The 17,617-nt window shown below is 39.1% G+C and overlaps 2 protein-coding genes across 7 annotated transcripts; one reads left to right on the top strand and one right to left on the bottom strand.

Annotated features, from left to right (window-relative positions):
• Nucleotides 1–355: 355 nt before the first annotated feature.
• On the bottom strand, nucleotides 356–4,533 carry LIG4 (DNA ligase 4). The gene is made up of 2 exons (XM_064711840.1): nucleotides 4,443–4,533; nucleotides 356–3,920 (listed from the first exon to the last, which is right to left on the bottom strand). Exon 2 carries the CDS (start codon nucleotides 3,906–3,908, stop codon nucleotides 1,170–1,172), a length of 2,739 nt encoding a protein of 912 aa, XP_064567910.1. The 5' UTR covers nucleotides 3,909–3,920; nucleotides 4,443–4,533; the 3' UTR covers nucleotides 356–1,169.
• Nucleotides 4,534–4,581: 48 nt separating this feature from the next.
• On the top strand, nucleotides 4,582–16,284 carry ABHD13 (abhydrolase domain containing 13). 6 transcript variants are annotated; one of them, XM_064711863.1, is made up of 3 exons: nucleotides 4,582–4,727; nucleotides 6,395–6,430; nucleotides 10,512–16,284. In XM_064711863.1, exon 3 carries the CDS (start codon nucleotides 10,547–10,549, stop codon nucleotides 11,558–11,560), a length of 1,014 nt encoding a protein of 337 aa, XP_064567933.1. In that variant the 5' UTR covers nucleotides 4,582–4,727; nucleotides 6,395–6,430; nucleotides 10,512–10,546; the 3' UTR covers nucleotides 11,561–16,284. The 6 variants fall into 6 exon arrangements, with proteins under 6 accessions (XP_064567933.1, XP_064567944.1, XP_064567954.1 ...); XM_064711884.1 differs by having other exon boundaries at nucleotides 4,609–4,727; nucleotides 6,399–6,430; XM_064711901.1 differs by lacking the exon at nucleotides 4,582–4,727 and adding an exon at nucleotides 4,848–5,024.
• Nucleotides 16,285–17,617: the final 1,333 nt, after the last annotated feature.

The following is a 17,617-nucleotide window of genomic DNA, read 5'->3' as shown; positions in this document are numbered from 1 at the left end:
CCAATTAACCAATATTTCAATACTTCCATTAAACCTTTTATATAACAATTCCCATTACAGGAACTTTTGCATGAACATGACCACAGAAAGCACAGAAGAAAGTGGTCAGCAAAAACTGATGCTGTGTGGTCTGCCTAACTTAATTTCTGTTCGATACCAATGCTGACATAACAAGAAACAAGGCCTCAACCTCTCTCCCCTCAAACATAATGCATTAATTATCTAAGAGTAAAATAAGAAATCAAGTTTTGTGCTTTTCAAAAGTGATTGCTTACTAAAAATAAATACCAGGCAGACTTTAAAAATAGATTTTATTCAGTAATTGGAAAAATATACATTGAACTGGATATTTGGAAATTAATCCTACCATAACTAAAGAACCATTTTTAAAAGATAATCTGATAGTTAATTGTAAAAGCCTAGTCCTGTCACAATTCACACTTAAACTGTTACAAGCACAGGAGGTTATTACAATTCTTAAGTAATTGATTTGCATTTCATACATATATAGGTCATTATTAATTCATTATCAGCTCAATGAAAAGTTTCAGTTCTTTCGTACAAAGGCTATTTACACAAAGTAACATGGAATCTACACAATATCCTAAAATCAAAGTGCTTCTGAGGCTGTGTGGCGCTTAATGCTAAAACCAATGTAAGCAAATTAAAATAGTCCAGATTAAGTTTATAAATTACTGAATTCTCTAGCATAGGGAATACACACAAAACCAGTCCAGAAAACATGAATGTGATAGCAAATCGATAGCATACTATAAACAGCAGAATCCCCATAAAATAATAATTATAAATTATTATAAATTATTGTCTCCATTTTGAACAATGGAGGCAAGCATTATTAAAGCTAAAACAAACTAGCCAGTTTCAAACATATTTTATTTATGTAAAATTTTAGATCTCTCCTGAGACCTGTTTGTGGATTAAAAGGCTTAAATTATTTATCTTGTGGTGGTTTTTTTCCCTCCAACATAGTTTAGCATCCTCTTGCTTTTGCAACAGTAAAATTAAAAGCCTTCCTCTGATTTCAGCAATTCAGTGTTATTCTTTAGTCAGAGCCAGCTTTAAATATACACAAAAACACACAAAAAATTTAGGACAACCTCACAAAATCTGAGTCCAATTGTGCCTTTGCTCCAATCTTAAAAACTGCTTTAAATTATGTACTGATTTTCATTCTTTGCGACTCCTTCCTCCACTGAGTGTGTTACCCACAGCTCGGATACAATTTTAAATTTTTTCCCAAATGTTCTTCTGAGTGCTTTCATCTCTTCTACCCGTGAACAATCTTCTCCCACAACAACATGGGAGACACCCTCTTCAAGGTGAGAAACTACTTTTGCACCATAAAAACGGAGCTCCAAAGCTCTAATTGAAAGTGTAGTTCCAGGGATTTTGCTTTGGGGCTCATTAACAACAGCATAACAGTCCACATAAATAGTGCTTCCTCTGAATATACCAAGCTGACAACTGCTACACCAATAACGTTCTTCTAGCTCTGCAATCAAGTCCAGAGGCATTGCCTTATTGTCTTTCATTCTTGAGAACACTTCCTTGAGCTGCACAACATCTGTGTTTGCTGTGTAGCTGTCTCCATAACAATCATACTCACGAGCAAAATGTTCTTTTGTGTCAGGAGACATGTGAATCATAAAGGCTGGTTGCCAAGGCACCAGCATTTTGGTTTGAAAACACTGAAGGAGCCACTCTGCCCTCACCACATCGTATTTGTTGGAAGCAATGATGTTTTTCACTCTGACATTCTCAGCTCCTACAATGACACAATAAGTCTCTGGCCCCGGGTTCTGTACCACACTGCCACCACATTGGGCTATTCTGCTTTCCAGCTCAGACTTTGAGTATTTTCCCATTCCTGTCATAACACAAAACTCAACATCTTCAAATACATTTGAAACCTTGCTTACACTAGAAAGATCAGGAGCTTTAAATTGCTCAGCTATTCCAATTACCTTCCTCACCTTTGAAACAGTTTTCCTTTTTTTCTCATGTGGCTCATCATACTCATCTATATGAAGGTGCTTAGATGCCAGCTTTCCTTGTGCTTTGCTTCTGAGGTCTTCTAGCATGTCTGAAGTCATGCACTCATACCATTCTTTGTCTTCCCTTATCTTCTCAATTCGGGGGAATCTCAAAGTACAGTCAGTTTTATACATATCACTGTCAACAATCTCAGCTGCCTTGATCTGAACTATAACAGAGTTGCAAGGTTCAATGTACATTTCAGGTTTTTCAGCTCCACACAAAATGTTACCAGGTGGGTCCTTCCTATGATAGGGCTTCCAGTGTTTAGCCAGTTTCAAGCCTAGATCATACAACTCTTTCATGGTATAGCCAGAGCCAACACGACAAATGGAGTGGAAAATGGCCGGCTTTTCATTCGGAGGCGGCGTCTCTGCAACAGCACATAGGAAATGAGACATCATTCCACCACGAGACCCCTTCCCCCAGTAACCACCAACAATTAAAAGGTCCAGCTCATCCATCAGTCCATTGACATATTCTGGCTTGATTTTTAACCAGCCTTCCCCACGTTTGTCAGGCTTGTACGTGGACATGGGATCTTTCACCATAATTCCTTCCTCTCTGTTATCTATGGCTTCATTTAAGGCATCAATTACTTCTTTTCTTGTTCTGGCACTTCTCTTAGGGACAACATGTATCCTGCCCTTCACCGGGGTAAATACACTACTTAAGATTTCATATCTTTTGCTGAGTACTTCATGCCCCAACTTCTGATCATTAACCATCAATACATCAAATACACAGAAGCAGGTCTGCAGATCAGAGTCCTCCACCATTCTTTTTATGTCAAATTTGTTTCCTTTTTGCATAAACGTTTGTGCCTCGGGATTGTAAGCCATCATTTCACCATCAAGAATGCAATTTTGTATATTGCTCTTAAATACATTATGAATAAATGGCGTTAATGAACCTTCAAGGGGTGAAGCACCAAACTGCTGGGTATAGTCAAACCCATTTCGGGAAAAATACTTGTACACATCCCCATCTTTGTGCATCTGCATACGTTCACCATCCAGCTTAGTTTCTATGTAGAATGTCTGGTTACTCATTTGTTTCTCAATTTGTTGGACATCTGCAATAGCAGCAAGCATTGGTTTAAAGGCAGAAAACAACATGATAGAAACATCACTAAGTGAGACAGAGGGATCATGCAATTGTCTGCAAACTTTTTCCAAATCAGTAGTAACATTGTGCAATTCAGCAGCATCAGGATGAAAAATTGAAAATATAGTTTGTTGACTAACACCAAGCTTTAGATCCTTTATAATCATTCGGATAAGCCATTTTTGTTCTAGTGCTGTGCTCTGGGTAATTAACTGCAGAAGACTTTTCTTTAACTGACCCTTGTTTTTAGCAACATTATTATTAGCAATTGCATCTAAATGTTCATTGACTTGTTCTACTGTCAGTCTGCCTTGTTTTGGGCTCCTAGGTTTTAGCACAAAGTAGGCGATCATTGCAAAATCTCCAGCATCTCCACGTGAGCCCGTAGGCGTTCTGTAATTTAAAAGCTTTGCAGCATCTTTTCCATCTTTTGGTAAACTAAGCAGTTCAATATAGAGCTTTGCAAGCATAGTTTCTTTAATTCCATATGCCATCCTTTCTCTTTCCAACTGTGGGAGAATAAGCCGCATAGCTGGGTAAAAGGAATCTGTGACATCTTTCTCTTTTTGATGGAGTGCATCATGGAATTTCCTCCAGGAATCCAGAAAATCCTTGAAATACTTGGTTTTCTCTGGACGAGTTTTGGACTTCTGCATTCGCTCCAGAGTAGAACAGAGATCTGCAAAAGGCACGTGAGAGGCCACCGTTTTTTTAGGAGGAGGCTGTGAAACAGGTGCAGAAGCCATCAGTCTGTTTTTCTGGGAACAAAATAAAATTATGTATTTATAACAAAACAGCAGGTTATTCTGTCTAAAGAAAAAAAAACATATCTAATTAGGATTTATGGGTTTTTTTCTAATTTTTCTACCTAAGATCTAACCACTCTCTTAAAGGTCGCCAGCTGATTCCTCACTTAAGGGTCAAACTCAGCGGTGAGGCTGCGACACTGAAACACCGGCATCATTAACACTTTGGTCTGCACGGCAGGAGAAGGCACCGTGCTCCCCTCCCGCTGCTGCCCAGGCGAGACCTTTCAGGGCCTGGTAATTTACTACTCCACCTTCCCCGAGAACGCAGTCTGCCCCCGACACCACCCGCCTCGGCCTCTGTGCCCCGGCCGCTCCGTGCGGGCGCAGGGAGCGGTGTCCGGACAGGCCCCACACGGCCCTGCCATGCCCACAGCGCGGGGGAAGCGGGCACCGCCCGCTCCGCACGGGACCACACAGCCGGGGCATGGAGGAACGGCCACCCCGGGCAGACTCACGGGGAGACCCGGCTACCTGCGGAGCCGGGCTGACAACCGCCTGCCCAGCGACCGGAAGAGGAGGGCCAGCCCGGTGACGCCGCGCTCCTCCCCCGGGCCGGGCCGGGGCGGGGAACGGCGGCGGAGCCCGGGGCGGGGAAAGGCGGGGAGACGACGGAGAAGGGGCGAGCTGTGCCCTGGAAGCGGAACCGCGGCTGCGGTGACTTCCTGCCTCGGGAGGAAGGAGCGGTGGTTGAAGTTGCGCGTCGGGGTCTGCGCTGGCCCGAGGCACCGGCGGCAGCCGCCCGGGAGGATGCGGCGGGTGGGTCTGCGGGCCTCGGCACGGGAGCGGGGCGGTCCCGGCCCCTGAGGCCGCGCCGAGCCGGGGGCAGCCGGGGCGGCCGAGGGTTTGGGGTCTGGTTTGGGGTCTGGCCGGGGCTAAACGCGGCTCTTCCCTGAGGCGGCGGCAGGCGGGACATTGCCTCGGGCAGTGTGCGGCTCCTGTGCCCGCACGGCGGGACGTGGCTGCCGAGGAGCTGCTCCCGTGACCGTGCCGATCAAAGTTCCTGCAGGTGCCTCCCTGCAAAGCCCCGCAGACCTTCAGCTTCTTGGCAGCAAGGTCTCGCTCCAGTGTTTGGTTTGTCTCCACTGCCAGGTGGAACAATTCCTGCAAATGGGTGCTTGTTGAAGGTGGGGCTGATGGTGACAGTAGTGTTCTAAATGGGCCAAGGGATTGTTTTTGAAAAGGCTGAACTGGGTGTTTGTCGTCAGTCAAAAAGGAAGCAATTCAACAAGCTTTGAAATTGCTATATTTAGCAGCCTAAGTCTCTAGAAAGTTAAAGTTCCAAGTTAAGGCATGGCCAATCTTGGTTTGTTGCCGTTTGGCTTTTTGTTTTGGTTGTGGTTTTTTTTACACAGTATCATCGAAATTCGGGGCATTGCACCACGATGATACTTTGTACCATTTGTCATTTGGGAGAAGTATCACGCGAGTTACGGGGAAAACTTTATCAGTTATCAATATGTGCACCTTGATGCAGAGCTGTGGATGTTGGCTGTTTGAAATAAGCAAGACGAGTGACTCGTTGATTTTAAAGCCAGAGCCATGAAATATGTGATGCTTAAGTTATTCTTACTGTACTTGTTCCTTTGTTAGGAGTCGCTACTTTGCTGTTGTTTTCCTCTTTTTTTTCCTTTCTTTTTCAATGAGTGTTTCTGTAGGATTTTAGTACTAAGAAAGTGCATTTTTCTGGTCCTTAGTAAGCTTGTAGGTTTTCTTCCAGATCAGTTGAAACTAACATCTTATAGTCGAGGACCTAATATTTCTATTTCTAGAGTTCTTCTGAGTAAATATGAGTAAATCTAACACTTGTGCGAACGTTGTCTGTATCTTGAGGAGGCAGAGTCTAGGAAAATGAAGTGGAGACAAACAGATGTTGTTAGCTATTTGTTAAGAAATATATTTGATTTTGTTTGTTTGTGTTGAAATCCAAAGGATTGCAGTGAGTGTTAAGACTCTTTTTTAAAGCTCTTTAATGAGGAAGCAGCCATTAAACACCTGATTGTGCTTCTTAGCACTAAGTTTAAAGCTACTTATGCACTAAAAGTTAGTTTTAAGGAGAGTCTGTAATGTTTGTTTTTAAGGACTATGTATAGATGCTATGTTATTGTTATAATTATATACGTATATTATTACAATATAACAGTATTGTCATATACTGTGTGTTGTGTATATAGTCCAGGACATTTCATTGTGATTCTTGAACTTCATTATAAGATGTTTTCAAATTAATGAAATATTTCAAACAAACATTCAGCTTGATAGGAGGAGTATGAGATGCACAGTTTCATTAGTGAACAAGTTGTAATTTTTAGGGGGTTTGGCTCTTACCACTTCTTAATCTTCTTTCAAATAACAAGATAAACAGCAATTACATGTGTAATTCAAAACAATTTTACTCAAAATTCATAAATGGAATTGTCTTTCAGGCAGAGATGAAGCCTGGGAAATCATCACATCTAAAGGTAAATGTTTTATGATATGATTAGTGTATGAAAATAATACTGTTTAATATTAAAAATATAGACAAAGGCAAAACAACAGATCTTGTGGCAGATATGAGTAATTTCAGCTGCCATTCAAAATGAATGAAAAATTGTTCCTTTAAGTACTTTAAATGTGAAGTATTATCCCTTTAAGTGTTTTAAATATATTCTTAAATTTTTGTGGGTTTTTTTCAGTTGATAATGGTGTTAACCATTTAAAAGTAGTATTAGGGCAAAATGGAATATTGTTAAAATGCCTTTATCATTAAGAGGGTTTTTTTCTCTAAACTTTTTAGTTTGAGTGATTTGTATTTTCAGTAGCTACCTAATTTTGGGACTTGTAGTTCATCTGATAGAACAGAGGTCTGCAGTAGTTCCTAGGCTGTGGATTCAGCTGTGGAGATGTACAGATACAGGGGTGTGTGTGTCTGTATATTAACATGTGTGTATATCCCAACTCAAAGCTGAAGCTCACCACTTCCAAATTTCCATTCTGTTTTGAGAGACAATACAGTTCCATGGCAGTGCTGTTCCTATGTGGCCATGGTTTCCTCAGTAAAGCTTTGTATTTCAGTACTGTCTTCTGCTTGTCTTTTAAGTTTACAGGCATCACCAAATAAATAGTTGTAGGAATTATCCGGATTCCTAAAGGCTCGCCTTTCCAGTGCACCTTATCAGAGGGACAAGAGAAAAAATTTATTTTAAGTGACCTTATGCTTATTTACCTAGCCTTTTACTTAGTTTAAATAATCAATGATTATGAAATACTCTGCATGCTGTAAAATGGGATGTGACTCCTTGTTATAGGAAAATCTTGTTTTCAAAGTTACAGCAATTACATGAAATACAGTGCTGTAATACAATATTTCTTCCAAAACCAATATTTTTTTTTAGTGAAGCAAGAGTGCCCTCCAATAACTTAAAGGGGTGAATGCTTCTTGATATAACTGGGACATCAGACAGTTATGGGGCAAGTCCATGACTCGTTGCTGTTGTTTAGGAGCAGAAGCAATCTTGTCTACAGGGGGGATCAGGTTGGGTGGGTTGGTGGGTCTGCTCTGTTTCTCACATTGACCACATCAGACCAAATCATACACTTTTACATCAGTCTAATACACTGTTCTCCCACTCTCACACCTCTTCCAGATTATTCTGGCCCCCTATTAGTCATACAATTAGAGATGCAAGAAAAATGCAGCACATGCTTTTGGGTAATTCATGACAGAGCATTTACATCACAAGATGCTATATTGTAAACTGCTTGGAAGGTTTATAACTTCCCATCCAGCACACCAGGAGTGGGAAATAAAGACCAAGGAGAGAGTTTTGTGTGTGTTGTCTTGCAGTATCTTGAACAGTCTCAAATCTCAGCACTTCAAAAATGTTGACCTTACTGCTCACTGAATATTACTATATTAGCTTGCCCATTTTATTTCTGTCCTTGAAGTGGAAATTTTGTTCTATTTGTTTCATCTTCTGCTTTCCAAGATCGTGTTTGGAAGGTCTGTTGCTTTGAGCTCCGTAGAAAGTGTGGGTTGTAGCTTTATTGAAAATGAGATTATATTTGGCTTAGAGCCTCTTCTAGGCTTGTTTGAGAAACCATCCTTTTCTGCTCTAGTGATCTTTTAATTGGTATTGAAAGGTGGGAAGCAACCTAGGAAAAATTTTTATCTTAGTTTCCTAACTAACAAATCTTGCAACAAGATGTGAAGGCCTGGAAATGAATGGAACCAGTGAAGTTTCACACAGCTGGGAAAAAAACTTCAGTAATAATGTCAATTGTTCAATAAGGCGGAGTGGTCAGCTTTATTTAAATATGTAGTGACCATGAAACATTTGTGGCTATGTAGTTTGCTCTTCTTCTTAAGTACTTGGTGAATGTTAAGCTTTAGTTTAAGATGTACTAGCTTTGCAATTCCAGTAGCTAAATATTTGTGTATACCTACACATATATATGTATATATACACCTATATATATATCAGAAGTAATCACACAGCAGCACTATCTCAGTAGTATCATATTTTGGTAATGTTATCCTGCTGAAATAAAATTAGAAATGGTGCCCTTCTCATGAAACTAACATAGCTTATAAAATCTATGTTAGTTGATTGTGAGCATCAGTCTCCTAATAATCATCTTTAGTGTATGTGGGACAGCCATTGCAAAACTTCATCACTTTTAGTAATTCTTTTTCTCTTAGTAGTTTTGTTTAACAGTGTGAATATCTTGTTGAGGGAACATTTTTGGAGTTTCTTTCATTTTGTAAGAAAGTCAGCAAAATGTTGAATAGTGTAGGTAAGGAAATGGTTTTACTATCTCATTATCAATATTCTTATAGTCTTGAAATGTAATGCAGGAAATGTTTGTTAACTTCTTTAGGAAGTTATCTTAGAAATTGAAGTAGCTACTTTATATGTCTTCTAATAGTTGCGACGTTTTTTCAAGGAAAATGGATCACAAGAATTTAATTTTCCTATAGACAGTATTTGTGCATACTTGCATATGGATAGTAAACATGAACTTCTAAATAATATAAGAGAACAAAGTTGAGGTAACTGCTCTTTTAGACTACTTTATATTTCACCAGTTTTATGTACTGGGAGTAAATATGCTATATAAAAAGCTTAATATCACATTGGATTTGGTTAATATGTGAATTTTAAGATGTGACATATTTATTTTTATTTCTGATTTATTTGTAATTTTTGCATTAAATAGAGATGGCAGGTTTTCCTGGTCAGATTGGGTGCTTATATCTGTGGAATGCCAAGGCTGTAGCTGCAGAGGTCACCTTTTACCACTCAAGCCTAACAAGATGGCTGGTATAAAATGCTTGGATGCATCTCTGCATATCAGACTCCTTTGGAGTTTGAATTCAGATTATTGCTGTGCTATATCATTTTAGGAGATTATAACTTAGTGTCAAAAGTGTACCTTTTATATGCTTTATAGCTTAGAGCATATAATCCTCTTAGTGTTCACACTGTGAGAGCAGTAATCTTAGTGTCCTTAAACAAGTGAGTTTGTGTTGTCCCTTACAGGTAGTGTGATTATTCAGTTCAGTGGTGACTAAATGGTCACTGTAGTTTTTGTGTAGGTTTGGCGTATGTTTCCATATGAACCAGGAATGAATACTGCGAGAGCTTGTATGGATGATGGGAGACAAAACTTTTGCTTGGAAAGAAAGTTTAATCCACTGTCGTTAATATAACTCTCCTCATTTTATGCTGTATGTGTGTTTTTGTCATGAGTCTGTTTTCATGTTTGGTATTTTCAGCAGTGCTTTTCATTGACCAGAGAATAATGTAGTTAATGGACTGTTTTCAGTGATCTTGCATGATGATAAAATTTTCAGCCAAAGACTTAATGCAGATTACTGGTCTGATAGTGGAAAATGATTGTTAGAAATCAGAAGCAATCAAAATATAGCAAAAAAGAAAAGCTGTCATAAATGTATCTACAATGGGGTATCTGAGTATCGAGGAGTCTCTCTCTTGTGAGCAGTTCAGGAGTTGCTCTGTAGCCAGAGTTGATTGAGATGCTGAAAGGCAGCCACTAACCCACAGCAGTGCTGGCATGTGTGATGAGCCTCCACTGGCTGCAGAGTGACGTGCACAGGCTTACTGCATGCTACTTAGCAACTTAGAAATAAAGGCTATTTTTGTTTGTGTTCTCTGAAATCTAGAGTTACAGGAGCAGCTTTGACAAACTGGTGATACAGTCTGTATGGTTGTTCTCTTGCTTAGTAGGAAAGTCTGAGGGTAAGCAGAAGTTATTGTGGTCTCACTCAACCAATCTTCTAGTGCTGTTAACAGACTGCCTGCAGGAATACTGTAAATTGGATTTTGAAGAGTTCTAAAGCCTTTCCTTATGATTGCATTTCTGCTAGTTTTACAGAGTCAGATGGTTTCCAAAAGTTCAAAGGGAGTTTGCCACCAAATTTTTTGTTAATGCTCCAATACATTGCATTGCCATTAATCTTCTGCAAGTACAAATGCTTAAATTACTACCTTTTTCTTTTTTCTATATTTATGTGTATACATTTGGGTTCTTTTGCAGGATTTACTTGGAGTAAAAGATCACTGACTTCTACAATGGAAAAATCATGGATGCTTTGGACCTTTGTTAAAAGATGGCTACTAGCTTTGGCTTCCTGGTCGTGGAGTCTCTGCCGTATTTGTCTTTTGCCCTTGATAGTGACTTTTCACTTGTATGGAGGCATTATACTCCTTATATTAATATTTGTATCAATAGCAGGTATATTATATAAATTCCAGGATGTCCTGCTTTACTTTCCTGAACAGCCCTCTTCATCTCGCCTTTATGTTCCTATGCCTACTGGTATACCACACGAAAACATCTTCATCAAGACCAAAGATGGAGTTCTTCTCAATCTTATTCTGCTGAGATACACAGGGGACAATGCAGCGTATTCTCCAACCATCATTTACTTTCACGGGAACGCAGGCAACATTGGCCACAGGTTGCCAAATGCTTTGTTGATGCTGGTAAACCTGAAAGTAAACTTAATTCTGGTTGATTATAGAGGGTATGGCAAAAGCGAAGGAGAAGCAAGCGAAGAAGGCTTGTACTTAGATTCTGAGGCTGTCTTAGACTATGTGATGACTCGGTCTGATCTTGATAAAACAAAAATTTTTCTTTTTGGCCGTTCCTTGGGGGGAGCAGTAGCTATTCACTTAGCTTCTGAAAATTCCCATAGGATTTCTGCCATTGTGGTGGAGAACACCTTTCTTAGCATCCCATACATGGCCAGCACTTTGTTCTCTTTCTTTCCGATGAGGTATCTTCCGCTGTGGTGCTACAAAAATAAATTTCTATCCTACAGAAAAATCTCTCAGTGCAGAATGCCTTCACTCTTCATCTCTGGGTTGTCTGACCAGTTAATTCCACCAGTTATGATGAAGCAACTCTACGAATTATCCCCAGCTCGGACTAAGAGATTGGCGATATTTCCTGATGGAACTCACAATGACACTTGGCAGTGCCAGGGTTATTTCACTGCACTTGAACAGTTCATCAAAGAAGTAATAAAGAGTCACTCCCCTGAAGAAATGGCAAAAACATCATCTAACGTAACAATAATATAATTGATATTCTTCTTTGGGGTGGAGTGGGGCAAGTACCTGCACTGTACCTTGATTTGTGATAAGTGGTAAAAGAATGTTTGTTTTTAAATGTATGTCATGTCTGTACTTGCCTAAAGAGTGAAATTAAACTTGGAAAGGTCTGGTATTTTATTAAGGTGTTCCAGATAACTTTTACATTTGCAGCATTGTAAATGAACCATTTTATGTCTTTCTCATACTTTTTTGGTATCTCTGTCCATATATACCACTTGTTTGATATGTACAACAGATGCTATTAAAGAAAATTGCTACAAAAGTAGTACAGAATGTATTTAGAACAACGGGAGGCTCTTCGGTATTCACTGCTGTATGTGTGAGCTTTTTGGACAGCCATGGTTAGCACAATGATTACTTGCTTCTCTTAGAGTTTATTTAAAGTGTGCCATGCATGAGATTAGTGTTTTATTTCTTGAAATTTTATATTATGCAAAGTGGGAAGACTTTAATGCGCTAAATAATATAAAATAACATAAATGGTAGAGTATACTTGCAGGTATACTATCCTGGGTTATTACTGGTTTCTCTGGTTATGCAAACTTATATATGTCAAACTGCAGTTGAAGATGAAAAGATACTTTCCTTATTTTCATTTGCTGTTTGTATTATAATTGTGCACAGAAGGTTGTATGTGCCTGACATCGTGACTTCAGGATTTTACCCAGGCAATTTCTGTATAGGAAATAGAAGTAACTTTTTCTGAAAGAAATCAGTGCAATTTAAGCTCCTTTCTGCCTCAAGCTCTCCTCACTAATGCACAGGCAAACTATTTGGTGGTACTAGTCTGCTTGTCCATTTGAGGTGATAATTCTTAAGGCAAAATGGGTGGTCATACAAGGTAAAAATAGGTTTTTGTGTTCAGACTTTTACACTGGTGTAGTTAAATGTTTGTGCCCTTTATTTATACCTCCTAAAGAAACAAATTCAAATAATTACCAGTGATCACATGATTAGAGATAAATGTGTACAGTTGCTACAGTAAGGATAATGAAAATGAGCAGGTAGTCCTAGATGGTCCTGTCATTGAGAGAAGGAAGGCTCTGCAGACACTGATTGACTGGAGCAACAAGCCGAGGCCAAGGGCATGAGCTTCAGCAAGATGAAAGGCTGGGTCCTGCACTTGAGTCACAACCCCAGGCGGCACTACAGGCTGGGGAAAGAGTGGCTTGAGAGCTGCTCAGTAGAAAAGAGACTTGGAGATGCTGGTCAACAGCTGCCTGGATGTAAGCCTGCAGTGTGTCCAAGTGGGTAAAAAGGCCAATGGCATCTTGGCCTGTATCAAAAATAGCATGGTGAGAAGGGATCAGGGCAGTGATCCCTGTACTTGGCACTGGTGAGGCCACACCTCAAGTCCTGTGCTCAGTTCTGGGCCCTTCACTACAAGAAAGACATTAAGGGGCTGGAGCAAGCCCAGAGATGGGTAACAGAGCTGGGAAGGGTCTGGAGCACAAGTTCTGTGAGGAGCAGCTGAGGGATATAGTGGTGTGTGGTTGAATGAAAAGGTGGCTCAGGGGAGACCTCATTGCTCTACAACCACTTGAAAGTAGGCTGTAGGAACGCGAGGGTCAGCCTCTTCTGTGCATGTTTCAAGTACAAGGATGAGAGGAAATGGCCTTGCATCAAAGAAGGTTCAAATTAGATATTATAAAACAAATTTCACTGAAAGAGTGGTTAACCATTGAACTAAGTTGCCTAGGCAGGTAGTGGAATCATCAGCTGCTCTGGAATCATTCAGGTCATCTGGATGTGGCATTTGGGGATGTGGTTTAGGAGTGATTATGGTTGTGTTAGGTTGATGATTGTACTAGATGACCTTGAAGGTTTCTTCCAACCTTAATGATTCTGTGATCAAAGACATGCTGTTAACTTAGTCTCTAATGGAATGTGGGAACTGTTTAGATCTCTTCTGCAGGTTTAATTACTCATCTGCTGCAGCTGAGTTTGCCTCTTCAAAATATTTTTTTTAATAGAAAGAACAAATAGGAAAATCTTCCACACGATCTTTAAAGTTGACCTTTGGATTCAAAATTTTAAGTAAACTTTTCTGCCATGTTGTCCTGATTCAGAAAAGCATCTCAGCACACACTTAAAATCTGTTTCCTGAGGGATAGTCACATTTTAAGCTTGTGCTTAAGTTCTTTGGTTGAATAAAACTGCTTTCCTGAACTGGTGCCTTAATGGTTATGCCTCCTAATGGAATTATAGTTCTTATCTTACGTACATGTGGGTAATAGTTGTCAGCAGTTTGTAGACAGGATGATACGTCTTTTCATAAACATGATTTTTTTTTTTAAATATTCACATAGCAGAAGTTGCTGCTTTCTCTGGTAAGTATCTTTTGTGATACTATTATTAAGGTTTTCATAGAGTTGATTAAAAAACTATACATCTTTGTGGATCTATAGACATACAAACAGCACATACTTTTCAATCTGAGCGAAACCAAAACTATCTTTTCAGCCTTACAGTGGTGATATTTTTTTTTTCCTTTTGGGGAGAGGGTGCTTGGCCATGGTATATAGAGAAGTTTGACTGGAGGCTGGGAGATTAGGCTGTATTTGTATGGTAGAAAGGAGTTGATAGAGGTCACATTGCCCTTCCCTGATGTATTCTACAGTGAGATGTAAGCTGCTTGCATAGATTGTTTCACCTACTTCACATTGCTTTAGAATAGAGGTGGAGGGAGAGAAGGAAAATTAGCAGTCAAATACTGCTTTTCTAAAATTCAGTTGATGAAGCCAAAAGAGTAGATTAATTGTTGGAGACAGAATGAAGAGAAAGTAATTGGGTCAGAAGTTGTCATACCTTGACATTAAATACCATTGGGGCTGGGGGGAGGTGGTGTTCACAAAGCATCAATTTCTAAAGTAACATGGCATTTAACCCACTTGGCACCAATCAAAACAAAACTCTCAACCCCAGAATACCCCTAGTATTATGTGGTACTTGTATGCAAATGAAGTATTCCTGTTTGAGCACACAGTTGCTAAGACAAATTCAAATGTGTTATGTTAGATTATGGCAATCTGAAACTCTTCAAAGTGGGCTGTATCTAAACATTACTTTTTATTATCAAGCCATATATGTTTTCACTATATTGTCTGCAGGACATAAGTATGAAACTTTAATTTTGCAGGTATTGTGTGTGAGTTGACACAATTGTCATATATGCATCCTTTACACTTGTGTGGTTTCTTCCACCTTCCATATATGCACAGTTTTGTTTCTCACTTAATGGGTTAGCCACATACACTTGTGAATGAATGTTATTATACTATTTTTCATTGCATTGATTATGAAGTCCACTGAAGGAAAATAGGAAGGAAGTGATGTTTTTGTGCAAGTATTCCACTGCTCTGCATACAATTCTTTAAGGGAGGGAGGAAGAAAAGAAAGGGGAGGAAACTTGTTTCATGGACTGTGTGATGGAAACCACAGTTATCTGCTGCTAAAAACTGAACTACAAGCAACATGGTGATAATAACTTTAAATTGCCAAATGGTGTGTTATTATACTGTTAAAATTTATTTTATTTAATGCCATTATATGTTTTCCCATAACAGTTATCCATTTGTGTATAGATGTTTCCCAAATATTTGTCCTGTAGATATAAATTTCTAGTTTGGGAAGAAGTTGAGTTCTTCTCGCAGGTTTGTAAGAAAGCCTTAGTTTAAATATGTTCATTAAAGGAATTTTCTGTTTTATAGGAAGAAAGTTAAGTTAAAAAAAAAATTAATGTGAAAACAAAGTTCCCAGGGAGGGGTCAGGAGTTCAACAGCTGTAGCAGTAGAGTTCCTTGTAAGAAAGCATAAAACCTTGTGGGTGCACACATTTTAATTCGTGGAAATACTTGAGGCTTCCTACTAACCCAAGTTTACATTCCCAGAATTTGTTTCTGAACTGTGAAATGCAGAGAGATAAGCTGTGCTTTCTTCTGGAGAAACATTAACTGGTTTAGCTGCCCTCATGTCCATTTCTCAGGTAAAATTAGAAATAGAGCACAAATGCATTTGGTAGGCTGTGGACAATCTGTCAACTGAAGGGCAGAAGGATTAATTATTTATACAAAATATGCATATCAGCATCTCTAAGCTAATAATGGGGTCATGTTGGATGTTCACAGTGAAGAATGCAAGGCAGAATTGAGAGTCCAAGGTATGGTCTTTTCTCTTAGCAAAAAGATGCAGATGTACCTCCATTTGTATTTCATCAATTCTTGAAAAATACATTTTTATTTTTGTTAATGACAGGCAATTTTGCTAGGGGCACTTCTGCCAAATATAAAACCAGTGCCTCTTGCATGTAGTGGGATCAGCCTAATGTACCCCATGAGGTATAATTTGCAATGCCATCCTGCTTGTATAATTTAGAGTAGAACCCCACAAAAGTGTAAATAGAGATAGCATATTGAAGTTCTAAATAACACGTTTTGAATTCAGAAACAGTCACTGATTATGAGATGCAAGCTTTTTATTTGATTTTTCTTTAATATATAGTTAAGCCAAAACTATCTTATGAAGTATTCTTAAGTTTTGTAGACAAAGCATAAATGTTATTGTATATGTGCTAATTGTGGCAAAGTTTTACATTATCATTCTAGTTGGTTTTTAAAATAAAGTTAATTTTACAAAAAACACTTTTCTATTTTTATGTACTGACATATGCAATAAATTGATACATTAAAAGTGCTGGTAATGTCTTATTCTAGTTTGTGGCCTGTGTTCAGTGTGTTTGCATGGTAACAGACCAACCCCAAGGTATCATTTTCAGTCACTTACTAAAGCCAGAGCACATGGACTAGGCATCTGCATTGTTAGATGTGGCCTTTGTGGAAAGCTATTACATCAGGGGAAAAAGCATATTAACATGCTTTTTAAGCATGTTAATATGTTTCTAAGCTTTGCCATGTATCCTCACTTTCAGGAAGTGTTAGTGAGTAAAACTGCTGTGTGGTGGCTCTCCGTCACCTTCTAACAATTTGCCTTTCAAAATTTCTCTGTCTGGGGATCTGAGAGATGGCCTAAGTATTATGTCCATTAGAAAGCATTTTAAGTGTTTCTGACTTGTTTTGCTACCTATGCTCGCAATATTTTAAATATCAATTTTAAATCCTATAATGCTACTCAGATTTATAGTTAATTCATACAGTTTGAGTGGGATACTCAGTCTGAAGCAATTTCTACTTTCTTACAGAGAAATGAATTACTAAGCTTATATCACCTCTACTCCCATTTGGCATGGTTAATATCAATTAACCATGAAAATAAGCCCAGAAAATAAGGGCCTACTGCTGTCTTTTATGAAGCTGCAAAATTTATGTCCTCTCCCGAATTACTGCAAGGCTTATAGTTAAATTTTAACACAGTACCTAGGAAACAGGGCTGTAGGTGGAAAGTGTAGGTGTGGTACATTTGGACACTCCGTTCATGATACCTATTAATGTGGAATGAAAAAAAAAATCTAATTATTGTAAAGGAGGAAATGAAAGTACAAGAACAACTCCAGATTTGGGTACTTTATGTGAATATTGCCCTGAATGAGAAGCAGGTTTCTGTCTTGTGAACTATGTCACTAAAACTTTCTTGCTCAGTAGTGTTCTGGAGAACACAAGGTTTTGCATTTCCTTTCTCTTACTTGAAAATTGATAAGCAGCTAGGCTACCAAGTGCCTAGCTGGCTTGGAATATTTAATGATGTTATGTTCATTTGCTTAGTAGATGGGTATAGACCTTCATATCAGGCAAAACACCATATTTTAATTTTTCTCTGAATTTGCGAGTACTGTTTAAATCATAGAAAATGTTCTATGAGGGCACATGACCATCTAAACTAAAACTGGAGCAGCCCTGCCGAGAAGGACTCAGGGGTGTTGGTGGATGAGAGGCAGGACGTGACCCAGCAATGAGCACTCACAGCCCAGAAAGCCAAACGTGTCCTGGGCTGCATCCAAAACAGCGTGGGCAGCAGGGCCAAGGAGAGGATTCTGCCCCTCTGCTCTGCTCTGCTCTGCTCTGCTCTGCTC

Source organism: Zonotrichia leucophrys, chromosome 1, assembly GCF_028769735.1.
Source record: "Zonotrichia leucophrys gambelii isolate GWCS_2022_RI chromosome 1, RI_Zleu_2.0, whole genome shotgun sequence".
NCBI lineage: Eukaryota > Metazoa > Chordata > Aves > Passeriformes > Passerellidae > Zonotrichia > Zonotrichia leucophrys.
Note: the sequence above shows the minus strand (reverse complement) of the source record. Positions and strands in the feature narration are given on the sequence as shown.

Bases quoted from the DNA above. Each gene is read 5' to 3' on its own strand.
- LIG4 (XM_064711840.1), bottom strand. From the start codon at position 3,908: ATGGCTTCTGCACCTGTTTCACAGCCTCCTCCTAAAAAAACGGTGGCC.
- ABHD13 (XM_064711853.1), top strand. The intron at 6,431-10,511 runs GTAAATGTTTTA...GTTCTTTTGCAG, and splicing joins GGAAATCATCACATCTAAAG to GATTTACTTGGAGTAAAAGA.